The 17091-nt window shown below is 45.5% G+C and overlaps 1 protein-coding gene across 1 annotated transcript; it reads right to left on the bottom strand.

Moving 5' to 3' along the window:
- Positions 1-597: 597 nt before the first annotated feature.
- On the bottom strand, positions 598-10818 carry LOC119251286 (mucin-22). Its single transcript, XM_037518647.2, has 3 exons — positions 4740-10818; positions 2959-3362; positions 598-1565 (listed from the first exon to the last, which is right to left on the bottom strand). The coding sequence occupies exons 1-3, from the start codon at positions 10816-10818 to the stop codon at positions 1263-1265; spliced, it is 6786 nt and encodes a 2261-aa protein (XP_037374544.1). The 3' UTR covers positions 598-1262.
- Between the last annotated feature and the right edge of the window lie 6273 nt (positions 10819-17091).

The raw sequence follows: 17091 nt of genomic DNA, 5'->3' as shown, positions 1-17091 counted from the left end.
ACACAAATATTATGTGAGATTCCAATGAAGTTTTACATGTGTACTCACCCATGTAACCACTGTTCAGACAAAATATAGATGATTATCAAACCCCCTCTCAGGAGATGCCCTCATGGCTCCTATCAGTCAGTGTTTTCCCCAGGGGCAGCCTAAGTCTGACTTTCATCACAATAGATTAATTTCACATGGAATTATATAGTAGGCATTCTTTTGTTTTTTATTTCTTTTACTCAACATTTAGTCTATGAAATTCATTAATGATTTAATATTTCATCCTTTTTTCATTATTGGATGGCACAATTTATTTACCTATCCTAATGTTAATGGACTTTTAAATTTATTATTATTATTTTTTAAAGATTTATTTATTTTTATACAAGAACTGGGGTACAGGCCAGATGTGCGAGAGGATGAGAGGATTCACCAGAGACAGAGTGGGGAACAGAACAGGCAGACTGACAAAATACACTGCTGAGGGGAGCAGCAGGCGAGACAGGAGAGGTCTGCTCACCATGTGGGTCAGCAAGCTGGCCAGGGATTGAACTGAGGCAGCAGTGGCTGGTGATAGCTTGATAGTGCTGAGACTTTAACCCCTGCGCCACCAGGGAGGCCCCATCTAGCTTTTTAAAATCTCTTCTAGTTAATGCTTTTTGTGTCCTATTTAAATATCTTTCCCTACCTCAAGTTCTTATTGGATTTTTGGAGGATTAAATATGTACTTAAAGACGCCTAGAACAGCACTTGGTACAAAAACAAATGCTTCACGGGGAAACTGAAAGAATAAACTGGAAAAAATGTAAACATGCGGTCCTGGTAAACCACCCATTATGTGCTTTTGTTTCTTAGAGATGTCATTAAGCATCTGCAGCAAAGCCTTGCCATGACTTGGGTGACGGGAGAAGCTGTCCTGAGGTGGTCACCATAGCTCCCTACAAGAGTCTGAGACTTGGGTAGTACCCAAACTTTGACTCGAAGTCATCTCCACGCCTGGTGAAATTGTCTTTCTTCCAACCCGCCTCTACTTGCTCTTTTCCAGTGTCATTCAAGGTCTTTGTGATCTCTTTGCTGTTTCTTTTCTTGACCTTGCCCCACTCCTTGGAAACATTTCATATGCCCTCTGAATCATTTCATAATCATTCTTCTATTGTCTTCTATGATTCCCATCCTTCATTCCATGATTTCTTACCACTTGTAGGCTGGCGGCTTCGATCCCAGCCAGCCAGGGAGATTCCCACATTGCCAAATGTTTTCCACTATCCAGCCTATGGCCACAGCCACGTTGTCCTGTCATGGCTTTCTTGGCGGCCTCCTCTGTGATCATTTTCGTGGATATTGTAATGTCTCCCTCCATGTCCATGACTCCGGCCATGATTCATGCCAGGGCTGTGTCTCATTTCATGGCCCATTCTGTGTCCTAAATTATGTGCTCTTCCATGGACCAGGCCACTTCCCAAATGGCGGAATATTCCAGAACTCAGTCTTGAGTCCAGGTCCAGACCAAGGCCAATTCTGTGATCATGTAGGTAATAATTGCCACTATTTACCAGGGAGCAGGAAAAGTCCCTCTAAAGGAAAAAAAAATAAATGTTATAAAATTAACATCTCTTGTCTTTAGACATTTGTTTCACCAACATCAAACTTTTACTTTTCAAAATCACTTGTTTTTTTCTCTTTCACCATCCTTATTGTGCCTCTGTCTCTCTCCTTTGTTGTTTTGCTATTTCTCTATCTGAGAAAACAACCTTTCTGGTTACCTTATTAATGTATCCTCTGCAGCATGGTAACTTTATATGCTATTGGACTTTCAAGACAAAAGTGAAACCACATTCTTCAGTGAAAGTCACAGAGACTCACCTGAAAGTCACCTGATATTCACTTTGTTAATCAGCTGAGGAAGCTGAAGCCAAGAACATGGAATTGAGGACCCTCAGAGCTACCCATTTAGAGCCTTGAGATCAAAGGCATGAACTCCAGAATCAAACCAACCTGGGTTATACTCCTAGATTTGTATGCACTGGGGCAGATAACTAAGATTGTGACGCTCAGATCCCTCACTATAAGGTGGGTATAATATCCCCATACAATTGTAGAGCAAATTAATGATGTGACACATTTTAAACACGTGGCCCCAAGCATGTAGTAAAAACTAAATATTAGTTCTTATTATCTGTGATCTTGCACATTAAATATCAAGTAATTTAGGAAGTCACTCTGGTGAATGGTACATACATATGGGAAGAAGCTGAGAGCTCTGAAATAAAGAATCCTAGTAAGTTGGCTATGTTATGCCAGGTCTTTGTAGCTGCAGTTTTTCATTTGTTTATCCACTTTACCAGTGTATATTAATGGTTATTTAACAACCAGCTTATTCCATAGGTGAAAAATGTGCTTTGTAATATTTGCCAATTTCAGCATTGTCCATACCTCAATCACAGCACAGTTCAGTGTCTGGATGATTCTAGTCTGCCAACTGCACCAAAGACAACCAAGCACAGACTGTTCATCTCTACTTGTGCAAAAGCATGAAAAGGAGGAGGTATCCTGCACTAACCAGGGCTAAAATTTGATGGAAAGCAGTAAACAGAGGGTGTTGCTAAAGACCCCTCACTCCCTGAAGAGTATTTTTCCAGTGTTAAAACATTCTAATTTCCAAATCTTGTTTTATTAAAGACATAATTTTCTTTAAATACAATGCTTCCATTTTCCCCTTTCACCAATTTCCTTTCACTTTGACTCCAGCTTCATCTATTTCTTCCTCTTTTTCTGCCTTGCATCTGTCACATTCTCTGACTGAATCTTTCTATCTGATCGTAGCTATTTCATTTTTTTCTTCCCAGTACACCTGCTTATTTTCCTCTCTCATTCTGAATATCCTAATAGCACCATTTACATGCCTCCTACTCCACTGATCATCTGCCTTCGGAGTGGGCTCCCCTGTCACCCAGCCTTGGCACTCACCAGGCACAAGCTCACTGTCACCAGCAGTACAACGCCCATCACCACTGCAGCCAGGGAGATGAGGGCGATGCTCCAGGGCTGCAAAAGTCCACTTGGTGTTGTCTTCATCGTCGGTGTGGGGCTCACAGCAGCTGTGTCTGTGCCCATGGAAGCTGGGCCTGTTTTATGGAAGGTGCTGCTGGTTCCAGAAGCTGTGGCCGGATGCAGGGTGGATCCCGTTCTGGTGGTCCTGGTACCTGGGACGGAGGCGGTGGGGGATGCTCCAGTAGTGGGCGTGTCCAGGTCAGAGGTGCTGGGGACTGTCCCGGGAGCAGGGCTGCCAGAAGCAGTGGTCATGGACTCTACTCCAGGGGTCCTGGTGACAGAGCTGGGGGTCGTAGGTCTGGTGCCAGGGGTCCCGGTGCCTGGGAAACAGAACACTCATTGTGATGCATTTGCAGTGAAATAATTAAAGGGGAGGCAGGTGCCCATGGAGCAGAGGGATTGAATCTGATGGTGGAGAGGTGTGGTGGGAGGAGACATGGTAGAAAGTGACCCACTTGGGGCCACGCTTTCCAGAATAGAGGTGGTTGTTCAGAGAAAAAGAGAGAGGATATGCCCACTGGCAGTGCTGGTGATGGTGGAGGAGAAAAGTGAAGAAATGTGGGAGATCTAGTCAACCACAGAAGTGGTCACCGACAAAGAGAGGGTGAGCTGGGATAAACGGGCAGAGTCTGATTTCCATGTGATGTGGTCACTGGGTGTAAGGGTGATGGTGGAGGAATAGATGATAAAATCTGATTTAGTCACGGAGAGGCAGTGGCCATGTGGGGAGCGCCGGGGCTGTAGCCACAGTCATGGCTCCATAAAGTCAAGGTGTGTGTTGAGAACAGATGTGGAAGAACCTGGCCCATGATGGGGGCAGCTGGCCATCAGGCTGGGAAAAGGTGGGTTCAGAATGAGGTGGGGAGACCTAGTTCAGCAGAGGCAGAGGAGGTCAGGGTGTTGGCAGCAGTAGCGGTGCTTAGATCAGCTGTGGTTACGCTGCAATAAAAGTGTCAGTCAGTGGAACAGCAGTGGGCGGTTCAGAGCAAAGTGAGCAGGATCAGCTCCACCACAAGTGCAGATGACAAGGGCAGATTTGGTTTTATTCAGAGCGAGTGCCAGAGAAATAAATCATTTTGATCTTAGACTACACTAAGGGTGAGCAAACTGACTCTGTACAGGGCCATGTGGCAATTTTTTAATCTATCCCCAGGGGTCACAGTCTCTGTCAAAAGCATGCAAAGTAGCTGGAAAGCAGCATAGATGTAAATGACATAGATGTAAATAGACATGGCTGTGTTGCCACAACACTGGGCCCACGAGGTGTAGTTTACAGCCCTGGAAGTGTAGTTACAGCCCTTTGAAGATGAGGCGGTTGGCACAGATGTCCTTGTGGATGCCACAGATGGTGGGTGGAACAGAGTGATAGTACTGGACCCAGAAGAGTCTGATATATGGGATGGTTGTTACAGGGCTGAGGAGGGCTTGCTGTTGGCAGAATGAAGGAAAAGAACTAACTTGTTTGTGTATGTGGGGGGCTATTTGTAAAGAAGAATTTCTGGTTGGGATGAAAATGATGGGCACTAGCCAGAAGGAGATGAGGCCAGAAAAGAAAAGAGTAAGAGTCTAGAAGAAGAAACAGAATTATCAATACATCTAAGAGGTGAGATGGCTTGACTAGTCTAGAGCAGAAACATAGAAATGGGCAAAAAGGAGCAATTAAATGTGTGAGCTAGAAGAGAGGCAGATGTCAGTACCTGAAGCTGTGGTATTGGTGCTGGGTTGAGTGAAAAAGTCAGTGGCCTTGGACACCAAAGTGGTGGAAGGAGCTGTGGAAATTCCTGAGACACCCATGGAGACTGTTGAAGATCCAGAATTAGAGGTGGAGGCTGAGAGGGGTGATGAGGCCAAAGATGAAGCTGTGGTGACTTCTGAGGCTGTGGTGGGTCCAGAAGGTGAGGTGGGAGCTTTGGTAGAGAGTACAGGGGGCACAGATGCTGAGAAGGTGCTCTTAGAAGATGTGGCTGAGGTGGTCAGGGTCTCAGAAGTTGTGCTGTTATTTGTAATGGGCACAGAAATAGAGGACAAATCTGTGGTGAACTGAGAGGTTGATGAGGAGGCCAAGGTAAACTCTGTGGTCTCTGAGCCTGTGCTGGAGGCTGTGCTGGTCAAAGATGCTGCTGTGGATGACCTGGTGGACTCAGAGGCTGTGGTGGAGGCCATGATGCTAACAGACTCTGAGGTGACCTCAGAGGCTGGACTGTAGGCCATGCTGGCCTCAGGTCTTATAGTGGAAGCGATCGTGTTCTCAGAATGTGTGGTGGACAAAGATAGTGCAGTGCTCTCAGAGGTTATGGCCAAGGCAGTTGTGGGTACAGATTCTGTTGTGTAGGCCGTGGGCATCTCAGAAAGTGTGATGGGAGTTATAGTAGTATTAGAGCCTATTGTAGTCATCAAGGCCACAGTGGAAGCTGTGGTGGTTTCAGAGGACATGGTGGATGTGGGCATTTTGGTAGAGGATGTGGTATATTCAGAGACTGTGGAGAAGATCACAGGACTTTCAGAGGCTAATGTAGAGGATTTGGTGGGCACAGACTCGACAGTGGGCCCTGCAGATAGAGCTGTGGTGGTTTCAGAGCCTTTGGTGGTTTCATTTGCATACACTGGGGTGGGCGCAAATGTTTTCATGGAGTGTGTGGTGCTCTTAGGAGCAATAGTGGATACTGATCCTGTTGTGGTATCGGTGGGCAAGTTGGTAGCTATGGTGGTCACAGACACGGTTGTTGTTAAAGAGGATTTAGTGGAGACTGAAGTGGTATCAGAGGCTATGCTGGCAGCTCTTGTGGTCTCAGAATTGGTGGTAAAGCCCATGGTAGTCTCAGAAGTTGTTACGTTCACAGAGCCTATGTTGGACGCAGATGTTACCGTGGAGGATGTGGTGGCCTCAGAGATTATGGTTGCACTAGCAGTGGATTCAGAACTAAAAGTAGAGGCTGTTGTGGGCACAGATGTTCTTGTGGAGTGTGTGGTCATCTCAGAGACCGTGGGGGAGGCACTGAGGGTCTCAGATCGTATGGTGGAGTCTGTGATGTTCACATAGCTTGCTGTGCTGGACATGCCAGCCTCAGCAGTTATGGTGGAGTCCATGGTAGCCTCAGAGGATTTTGTGAAGGATGCGGTTGTCACAAAGCCTGTGGAAGAGGAAATGGTGGACAGAGAGCCTATGGTGCTCACAATGGTTGCGACAGAGTCTGTTTGAGGCTCTGATGCTGCTGTTGAGGCAGTGCTAGTTTCAAAGGATGTAGTGGAAGCTACGGTGGTTTCAGAAGCTGTATTGGAGGCCACAGTAGATTCTGAGGTGAAAGTGTCAGCTGTCGTGGGCACAGAAGTGTTGATTGTGGTTACAGTGTCAGCAGAAAAGATAGTGGAGAGTATGGTGGAAACCAGGGTGGGCACAGACTCTTCAGGAGTCTCTGATGTCCCAGTAGAAGCTGTGGCAGTCTCAGAGCCTGTGACAGATTTAGAAGTCACCATGAGCTCTGTGCTGGGCATGTGTGTTATTGTGAAGTGTGGGCTGTTCTCAGAAGTTCTGATGGAAGTCATAGTTTTTTCAGAGATTGTGGTGGTTGAATGTGCTACAGTGCTCTTGGCAGAAACTGTGGATGGCACAGACTCTGCATTTGTCACGGAGGCTTCTGTGGAAATTGTATTGCTTTCTGAAACCATGGTAGAAACCACGGTATCCTCAGAGGTGATGGTAGGGGCTAAGGAGGACAGAGAGAATGTTGAGGTTTTAGTGCCTGTAATAGAGATTGTAGTGGGGACAGACATTATTTTAGAGGGTGTAAGACTTTCAAAGATTCTTGTGGAGGCCTTTGCGGACTCAGAGGCAACTGTAGATTTTGTCATGAAAGGAGAGGTGGTGGGGGGCCTGATGGTCTCAGAAGCCGTGGGGGAGACTGTAGTGGATTCAGAGACTTCTGTGGTCACAGATGCTGAGGTGGAGCTCATGCTGGCTTCAGAAGCTCTGATAGATGTTACAGTGGCTTCAGAGGGTTTGATGGGGACCTCAGCAGTATCAGAGGTTGCAGTAGATGGCGTGACAGTATCAGAGGTGGTGGTAGAATCTTTGGTGGTCTCTCTGAATGTTGTGTACCTAGAGTCAGAAGTGGAGGCGGTGGTAGACACAAATGTTGTGGGAGAGGTGTCAGTGTCAGAGACTACTGTGGAGGCCATGGTGGTCTCAGAGGCTGGGGTAGACAATGTCACGGGAGGAGATGATGTGTTGGGAGACGTAAGGGTCTCAGAGGTCAAGGAGGAGACTGTGGTGGATTCAGAGCCTTTGGTGTTGTCAGATGCTGAGGTGATGGTCACGCTGGTCGCAGAGATTCTGCTAGAAGCCGTGGTGGTCTCAGAGACATTGCTGATTTCAGAGGCTGTGGTAGAGGTCATGGTGGGCACAAATGCCAAGGTGGAAGGCGAAGTGATCTTGGAGTCTACGGTGATGGTTGTGGCAGTCTGAGTGTCTGCTGTGCTTGCAGAGACTGTGGTAGAGTCTGAGGTGGGCAGGGATGTCCTCATGGGTGATGGGGTGGGCACAGGTGTTGTAGTAGAGAATCCTGCTGTGGTGGTTTCAGAGGCTTGGGAGTATTCTGTTGTAAGCTCAGATGTTATGGTAGGCATCTGTGTGGTTGCTGTCTCATGAGGCACTGGTGTAGTTGTGGAAGACACAGAATCTGAAGATGTCACTGGTGTTGTCTCAGAGGCTGTGGCAGAGGCCATAGGGGACTCAGAGATTTTTGTGGAGATCCTGGACATCTCAGATATCAATGTGGAAACCTCAGTAACCAGAGATTGTGTAGTCTTCCTAGACTCAGAGGTAGAGGCAGTGGTGGTCATTGATGTGGTTGGGGAGTATAAGATAGCCTCAGAGACTGTTGTGGAGGCCATGGTAGACTCAGAGAGAAGTGCGGAGATAGTTGTGTGAAGAGAGGGTGTGTTGGAGGAGCTGATGGTCTCAGAAGCCATGGGGGAGACTGTAGTGGATACAGAGCCTTTGGTGGTCTCAGATGCTGAGGTGGAGCTCATGTTGGTTTCAGAAGCCTTGATAGATGTTACAGTGGCTTCTGAGGGCTTGGTGGGGATCTCAGCAATCTCAGAGGTTGCAGTGGATGGCGTGCTGGTTTCCGAGTTCGTGGTTGAATCTTTGGTGGTCTCTGTGAGTGTTGTGTACCTAGAATCAGTGGTGGAGGTGGTGGTAGACACAAATGTTGTGGGTGAGGTATCAGTGTCAGAGACTACTGTGGAGGCCATGATTGTCTCAGAGGCTGGAGTAGACAATGTCACGGGAGGAGATTCTGTGCTGGGAGATGTAAGGGTTTCAGAGGCTGAGGAGGAGACTGTTGTGGATTTAGAGCCTTTGGTGTTGTCAGATGCTGAGGTGGAACTCATGCTGGCTTCAGAGGATATGGTAGATGTTTCCGTGGCTTCAGAGGGTTTGGTGGGGACCTCCGCAGTCCCAGAGGTTGCAGTGGATGGCATGACGGTTTCAGAGGTGGTGGTAGAATCTTTGGTGGTCTCTCTGAATGTCGTGTACCTAGAGTCAGAGGTGGAGGTGATGGTAGACACAAATGTTATGGGAGAGGTGTCAGTGTCAGAGACTACTGTGGAGGCCGTGGTGGTCTCAGAGGCAGGGGTAGATAATGTCATGGGAGGAGATGCTGTGTTGGGAGACGTAAGGGTCTCAGAGGTCAAGGAGGAGACTGTGGTGGATTCAGAGCCTTTGGTGTTGTCAGATGCTGAGGTGATGGTCACGCTGGTCACAGAGACTCTGCTAGAAGCCGTGGTGGTCTCAGAGACATTGCTGATTTCAGAGGCTGTGGTAGAGGTCATGGTGGGCACAGATGCCAAGGTGGAAGGCAAAGTGATCTTGGAGTCTACGGTGATGGTTGTGGCAGCCTGAGTGTTTGCTGTGCTTGCAGAGACTATGGTAGAATCTGAGATGGGCAAGGATGTCTTCATGGGTGATGGGCTGGGCATAGATGTTGTCGTGGAGAACCCTGCTGTGGTGGTTTCAGAGGCTTGGGAGTATTCTGTTGTAAGCTCAGATGTTATGGTAGGCATGGTAGGCATAGATGTGGTTGATGTCTCATGAGGCACTGGTGTAGTTGTGGAAGACACAGAATCTGAAGATGTCACTGGCGTTGTCTCAGAGGCTGTGGTAGAGGACAGAGAGGACTCAGAGTTTTTTGTGGAGGTGCTAGAAATCTCAGAGGTCGATGTGGAAGCCTCAGTGACCTGAGATTGTGTAGTCTTCCTAGAGTCAGAGGTAGAGGCAGTGATGGTCATTGATGTTGCTGGGGAGGATATGATAGTCTCAGAGACTGTTGTGGAGGCCATGGTGGACTTAGAGACAAGTGCAGAGATAGTGTTGTGAAGAGAGGGTATGTTGGAGGAGCTGATGGTCTCAGAAGCCATGGGGGAGACTGTAGTGGATACAGAGCCTTTGGTGGTCTCAGCTGAGGTGGAGCTCCTGCTGCTTTCAGAAGCTCTGGTAGATGTTACAGTGGCTTCAGTGGGTTTGGTGGGGACCTCCGCAGTCCCAGAGGTTGCAGTGGATGGCCCGACGGTTTCAGAGGTGGTGGTAGAATCTTTGGTGGTCTCTTTGAATGTCGTGTACCTAGGGTCAGAGGGGGAGGCGGTGGTAGACACAAATGTTGTGGGAGAGGTGTCAGTGTTGGAGACTACTGTGGAGGCTATGGTGGTCTCAGAGGCTGGGGTAGATAATGTCATGGGAGGAGATGATGTGTTGGGAGACGTAAGGGTCTCAGAGGTCAAGGAGGAGACTGTGGTGGATTCAGAGCCTTTGGTGTTGTCAGATGCTGAGGTGATGGTCACGCTGGTCGCAGAGACTCTGCTAGAAGCCGTGGTGGTCTCAGAGACATTGCTGATTTCAGAGGCTGTGGTACAGGTCATGGTGGGCACAGATGCCAAGGTGGAAGGCGAAGTGATCTTGGAGTCTACGGTGATGGTTGTGGCAGTCTGAGTGTCTGCTGTGCTTGCAGAGACTGTGGTAGAGTCTGAGGTGGGCAGGGATGTCCTCATGGGTGATGGGGTGGGCATAGATGTTGTCGTGGAGAACCCTGCTGTGGTGGTTTCAGAGGCTTGGGAGTATTCTGTTGTAAGCTCAGATGTTATGGTAGGCATCTGTGTGGTTGCTGTCTCATGAGGCACTGGTGTAGTTGTGGAAGACACAGAATCTGAAGATGTCACTGGTGTTGTCTCAGAAGCTATGGCAGAGGCCATAGGGGACTCAGAGATTTTTGTGGAGATCCTGGACATCTCAGATATCAATGTGGAAACCTCAGTAACCAGAGATTGTGTAGTCTTCCTAGACTCAGAGGTAGAGGCAGTGGTGGTCACTGATGTGGTTGGGGAGTATAAGATAGCCTCAGAGACTGTTGTGGAGGCCATGGTAGACTCAGAGAGAAGTGCGGAGATAGTCGTGTGAAGAGAGGGTGTGTTGGAGGAGCTGATGGTCTCAGAAGCCATGGGGGAGACTGTAGTGGATACAGAGCCTTTGGTGGTCTTAGATGCTGAGGTGGAGCTCATGTTGGTTTCAGAAGCCTTGATAGATGTTACAGTGGCATCAGAGGGCTTGGTGGGGATCTCAGCAATCTCAGAGGTTGCAGTGGATGGCGTGCTGGTTTCCGAGTTCGTGGTTGAATCTTTGGTGGTCTCTGTGAGTGTTGTGTACCTAGAATCAGCAGTGGAGGTGATGGTAGACACAAATTTTGTGGGAGAGGTATCAGTGTCAGAGATTTCTGTGGAGGCCATGCTAATCTCAGAGGATGAAGTAAGCAATTTCATGGGAGGAGATGCTATCTTGGGAGACGTAAGGGTCTTGGAGGCTGAAGAGGAGACAGTAGTGGATCCAAAGCTCTTGGTGGTCTCAGGTGCAGGTGTCCAGCTCACTATAGTCTCAGAAATTGTGGTAGCATGTGTGGTAGTGGCTGTGGTGAACACAGAGGCTTTATTAATTTTATTTAATTATAATAATCACAAAATCTCCTTATGTAAGTCTGGAGAAAATAAGTTCTTTTTCTTTGAATCATTTAGGATATCTTTGGCCATCTGATGTCATCATTTATTATAGATCTTACACAACCACAGTATAAACTTCACAACCAAGAATTAGCTCATTGGTGTCAGTTTGCCTGTATATGTTATGGCCATTTATCCATCCTGTTATTTTTAAGCCATTTGTATAGTTATAATTAGAATGAGTTTCTTCAAGTTACCTTCATACTCTTGGGAAAAAATGTAGACTAGTCCAGCCCTTGTGGAAAACAGTATGGATGTTACTGAAAATATTCAAAATAGATCTACCATAGGATCCAGCAATTCCACTCTTAGGTATCTACCCAAAGAATACAAAATTGCTAACTCAAAGGGATATATGTTCATGGCAGCACTATTTACAATAGCTTAGCTATAGAAACAGCCTGTATGTTCATGGACAGAACAATGGATTAAGAAGGTGTGGTATAGAGACACAATGGAATATTACTTAGGTATTAAAAAAAGGATGAACACTTGCTTTTCACAGCAACATATTTGCAACTGGAGTGCATTATGCTAAGTGAAGTAAGTCAGAAGGAGAAAGACAAATACCAGATGATTTCACTCATGTGTGGAATATAGAGGAAAAAACAAGGGAACTGAAAAAAAACTAAGCCAAAACAATCCCTAGAAATATGACTGCATTAAGGCTGCTAGAGGAGGAAGTTATGTAGGGGTGGAAACAAAGTGGTTCGGTGCCCAATGGTCTAGGGTAAAGCACTATGGGTACTTTGGTGGTGGGACTGGTGTGGTGACATACATCTGAGGAGGTGTGAACCTCTCCCCTGAATCGTGTACAATGTCATCTCTATAAAGAAAACAATAATAAAGTAAAATAAATTTCTTGTGGACAACATTTAATTGGGACTTTCTTTTCTTTTTAAGTCAAAATGACAATCTCTGCCTTTTATTTTTATTTATTTTTTTAAATAATAAATTTTATTTTTATATTCCCCATACAATTGCAACCCCCCCATTCTGATCCCAATCCCTCCTCTCCCGCCCCCCACCCTCCCAAAAGTGTCTCTGTTTCATAGTTTTTTTGTTGATTCTGATTTTCACTTTCTTATAGTTATTCATTTTCCTGGTCCCTTATTTAAGTTTTCTAGATTCCTGCTATGAGTGAGACCATCCGGTATTTTTCTTTTTCTTTCTGGCTTATTTCGCTGAGCATGATCCCTTCCAGCGCCATCCATGTTGCTGCAAATTGCATGTGTTTATCTTTTTTGAATGCTGAGTAATATTCCATGGTGTATATGTACCACATCTTCTTGATCCAGTCATCTATTTTTGGGCATTTGGGTTGTTTCCAAAGCTTAGCTATTGTAAACAGTGCTGCTATAAACATAGGGGTGCAGGTGTTCTTTGGAATTGATGTTTCTGTGTCCTTTGGGTAAATACCTAGGAGTGGAATTGCTGGATCATATGGAAGCTCTATGTTTAGTAGGTCCAGAAATCTCCACACAGCTCTCCATAGTGGTTGGACCAGTTTGCACTCCGACCAACAGTGCAGGAGAGTTCCTTTTTCTCCACACCCTCGCCAACATTTGTTGTTGCTAGATTTTTTAATATGTGCCATTCTCACTGGTGTAAGATGGTATCTCATGGTAGTTTTGATTTGCATTTCCCTGATGACAAGTGATGTTGAACATTTTTTCATATGTCTGTTGGCCATTTGCATTTCTTCTTCAGAGAAGTTTCTTTTTAGCTCTTCTGCCCATTTTTTGACTGGATTATTTTCTTTGTTGTTGTTGAGTCTCATCAGCTCTTTGCAGATTTTTGTGATCAGTCCTTTATCATTAGTGTTGTGTGCAAAAATGTTCTCCCAGTTGGTGGGGTTTCTCTTTGTTTTTGTTATTGTCTCTTTTGCTGAGCAGAAGACCTTTAATTTGATGTAGTCCCAGCTGTTTATCTTTGCCTTCACTATCACTACTTTGGGTGATGTGTCTGTAAAGATGTCTTTGATGTGCAAATCACGTAGTGTTTCGCCTATATTTCCTTCTATATATTTCATGGTTTGAGGTCTTATGTCTAGTTCTTTAATCCATTTTGAGTTGATTTTTGTGTATGGTGTGAGGTAGTGGTCAAGCTTCTTTCTTTTGCATGTAGCGACCCAGTTTTCCCAGCACCATTTATTGAACAAACCTTCTTTGCTCCAACGCATAGTCTTTGCTCCTTTGTCAAAGATTAGTTGACCATAAATCTGTGGGTTTATTTCTGGATTTTCTATTCGATTCCATTGGTCTGTATGTCTGTTCTTGTTCCAATACCATGCAGTTTTGATGATTATGGCTTTGTAGTATAGTTTGAAGTCTGGGAGTGTGATGCCTCCATTCCCTTCTATTTTTTTCAGGAGAGCTTTGGCTATTCGGGGTTTTTTGTGGTTCCATATGAATTTCATCAATAATGATGATTAATTGGAGATTTTTGATGCTTTTAATTGGAGATTTTTGATCATTTATAGTGAAAGTGATTATTAACATGCTTGGGCCCAAATCCATAATCTTCTAATTTTCTTAAATATAATACTACTTATTTAACTTCAGAAACATTTCAGGATGCTAAACGTACAAGAACTAACAGTTTGTTTGCACATTGTGTTTACTGCAGAAGTTTCTTAAACTTCTGTTGATGCAGTGACTCTTCATTGACAATGAAAAATTCAACAGTTTGTTTATAAACAGCTTGAAATTGGTACACTTAACTTAAACAATCCAAATAGTTCTGATACCAGCTATCCTCATGTTCCACAATTAAGAATGGTCAGCCACCTTAGTGGTGCAAGGGGTTAAGACTCAACCTATGAAGCTAGCTGTAGCACGAATTCGATCCCCGGCCAGGGAGAAGCAGCCCACGTGGTGCAGCAGACTTCTCCTGCCTTGCCTCTGCTCCCCTCAGCAGCGTATTTCACAATCTGCCTGTTCTGTTCCCCATTTTGTCTCTGGTGAGTCCTCTCACCCCCCACACCTCTGGCCTGTACCCCAGTTCTTGTGTGCATGAATAAATAAATCTTAAAAAAAAAGAATGTATGTCACTATATATAGAAAAAAAAAAGAGAGACTCCGAAGCTAAAGGGATTGCCACTGCAATATCTACATGTCCAACCTCTGAGATCCAAAAGGCATCTTCCCCATAGCTTCAATACTAAGCAAGCAGATGAAGTTTATTTTAGTTGTTCTTTTCGCAAACTATAGTTATGTACGGTTGATAACTCAGGATTCCTAGGCAATAACCAAGTTGTTAACACCACCCCACACAATGAAAAAAGAAAATGCCAGAAAACATATTTAAATGCCTTGTAACTAACACAAGCCTTGTAACAACAGCAAAGCATACCGAGCAAGCAGAACATAGGAGCCTTTTCATAAACGTTTAGAAATATGTACTTTGATACAGTTTTGGGATGCTCAAGACACCCATGGACATTTCATGTAAACCACTGACAATTCCTAGAGCACTTTGAGAAACTACCACATGGTCATGATCCAGTTGTGTGATTAAACCGAAAGAGAACAGATGTGCCTCAGGCCAGCGATGTGTCAATACAGCCCTTCCTCACTCTAAGGCAGTCACGGGAGCCAGGTCAAAAATTTTGTTTTTTTTTTTAATTCCTCCTCCTCCTCCTCCTCCTGCTCATTTTCATCTTCCTCTCCCACCTTTCCCCTGGCAACTTTAGTGGGATACTCCGCATCGTGAAACTTTCCCATCTACTTGGCCAGCAGGCGGGTGGCTTTTACTGTGGGCAAGTCAGCTGCCCACCGGTGCCCAATGAGAGGCTGAAGCTTGCGTTAGGTACTGAGCTAGAGAAGGGTGTGTGGTACAGTACTCTGCTGGCTTTGGAGCCGAGAGCCGTGGCAAAGCCCGATTGGGGCTCATCCTCATACTTTCTCCTTCAGCTGTGCCATGAGACTGCTTTTCTGTAGTTTTTTAAAATTATTTTTAATAATTAAAAACAGGTGGGAAGAGGACTATGGTGATGAAACTGTTTTTCTTTTTTTTAAATTTATTTTTAATGCTATTTTCTTTTTACATCATTGATCATTTAAAAAAAAATTTGCTTCCCCCACCCTCTCAGGTGTAGTCCCCATAGAGTTTCCTTCCCCAATGCACCCGTGCACCATCACCTCAGTCTCCTGTGCTCCTCCCTCCTTCCCTCTGATCCCTCTCCCGCCTCCCCTGCAGGATGGCTCTGATTTATAATTGTCTGTTTTTGCTTTGTTGTGCTTTGTACAGTTATTATTTTTTTACACTGATGTTTTATTTGGTTCCCCTATATTCCTGTTATAAGGCAACCCAAATGCCCAAAAATAGATGACTGGATCAAGAAGATGTGGTACATATACACCATGGAATACTATTCAGCAATCAAAAAAGACAAACTCATGCCATTCGCAGCAACGTGGATGGAGCTAGAAGGAATTATGCTCAGTGAAATAAGCCAGAAGGAAAAAGAAAAATATCAGATGGTTTCACTTATAGCAGGAATATAGGGGAACCTAATAAGACTGCTTTTCACTGGTACTTAACTGACGCCACATCACACCCAGCTTCTTTGCCACGTCTCCGATAGAAATGCGAGGGTGGAGCCTCCTCTGGTGGCGCAGGCGGTTGAGCGCCTCGCTGTGAAGCTGTCCGCAGCCTCTGTAGCGCAGGTTCAATCCCGGCCAACCAGCGAGGGTCCCACATGATGCAGCAGACCTCTCCTGTCTCGCCCACTGCTCCCTTCAGCAGTGTATTTCGTCAGTCTGCCTATTCTGTTCCCCGCTCTGTCTCTGGTGAATCCTTTCACCCTCCTGCGCATCCGGCCTGTACCCCGGTTCTTGTGTAAATGAATAAATAAATCTTTAAAAAAAAAAAGAAATGCGAGGGTGGTGAGTTTGATCTTGGGGAGGGATTCTGAACAGAATAGGAAGAACCTAGATGGTGGCCTTTGGGGCACAAGGGTCCTTCTTGCCTCCTTTAGCTGGTCCATAGTCTTTATTTCCTAATCATTGTGCGCTTTACCTGCCTTTGCCATCTCATCAAATTTAGGTTTCTCTTTCCCAGACATTCTCTTTCACCTCCAAAACACTTCTTAGAAAATTCTATAAAGTTGACATGGCTCTCTGGGTTCTTCTTATGCTCCTCCCTTCATGTCTGCAGAGAGATGCAAGTCAACATCTTGTCCTCTGGGCTTGGGGATCCCCTTTTGCCACCCTAACTTTATTGTTCACTAGTCCTGTTATTTACTATTTAGTCTCTGTTCTTTATTTTTTCCTGCTGTTTTTCCTGCTTTCTTCTGCATTTGCTGAGTATTTTCTATGATTCTATTTTATTTCCATATTGACTTATTTGACACCCTTCTTATTTTTGTATGTGTCATTGCTCCAAGGCTCAGAACATATATCTTTAAATAGATCACACTCTACTTCCAGGAATATTATGAATACCTTATTGGAAAAGATCGTCGAGAGGATGTGCCTGCTCTTTGACCCATGAGCTGGACCCAGGCAGTCAGAGGCTCCTCACTCATGCCCCTGTCCTTGATTGTGCATTCCACTTGCCCTCCCAGTTCCCAAAAGCTGCCCCAGTGACACAAACTTGAGATAGCAGTGCAATGCTGAGACATCTGCATGGTGTGCTTGGCTGAACTCAGTTAAAACCCGTAGACAAACTTTTTAAAGATTAGCAGGGGCTGGGGGAGGTAGGGTCGACACAGAACTCTCCCTACCTGCAGTGTCTCATAAGTTCCCTTGCTCTTTATTATTTTTTTTATTTTTTTAAAGATTTATTTATTTATGCATACGAGAACTGGGGTACAGGCCAGAGGTGTGGGGGGTGAGAAGATTCACCAGAGACAGAGTGGGGAACAGAATAGGCAGACTGACTGAAGTACACTGCTGAGGGGAGCAGCGGGCGAGACAGGAGAGGTCTGCTGCGCCATGTGGGTTTCTCCCTGGCTGGCCTGGGGATCAAACTCGTGCTGCAGAGGCTGCAGATTGCTTCATA

Source organism: Talpa occidentalis, unplaced genomic scaffold (genome assembly GCF_014898055.3).
Source record: "Talpa occidentalis isolate TD23 unplaced genomic scaffold, MPIMG_talOcc4v2.1 talOcc4.2, whole genome shotgun sequence".
NCBI lineage: Eukaryota > Metazoa > Chordata > Mammalia > Eulipotyphla > Talpidae > Talpa > Talpa occidentalis.
Note: the sequence above shows the minus strand (reverse complement) of the source record. Positions and strands in the feature narration are given on the sequence as shown.

Bases quoted from the DNA above. Each gene is read 5' to 3' on its own strand.
- LOC119251286 (XM_037518647.2), bottom strand. From the start codon at position 10,818: ATGGCCTCCACAGAAATCTCTGACACTGATACCTCTCCCACAAAATTT. The intron at 3,363-4,739 runs GTACTGACATCT...TCTGTTTCCCAG, and splicing joins CACCAATACCACAGCTTCAG to GCACCGGGACCCCTGGCACC. The intron at 1,566-2,958 runs GTGAGTGCCAAG...TTTTTCCTTTAG, and splicing joins TGACAGTGAGCTTGTGCCTG to AGGGACTTTTCCTGCTCCCT.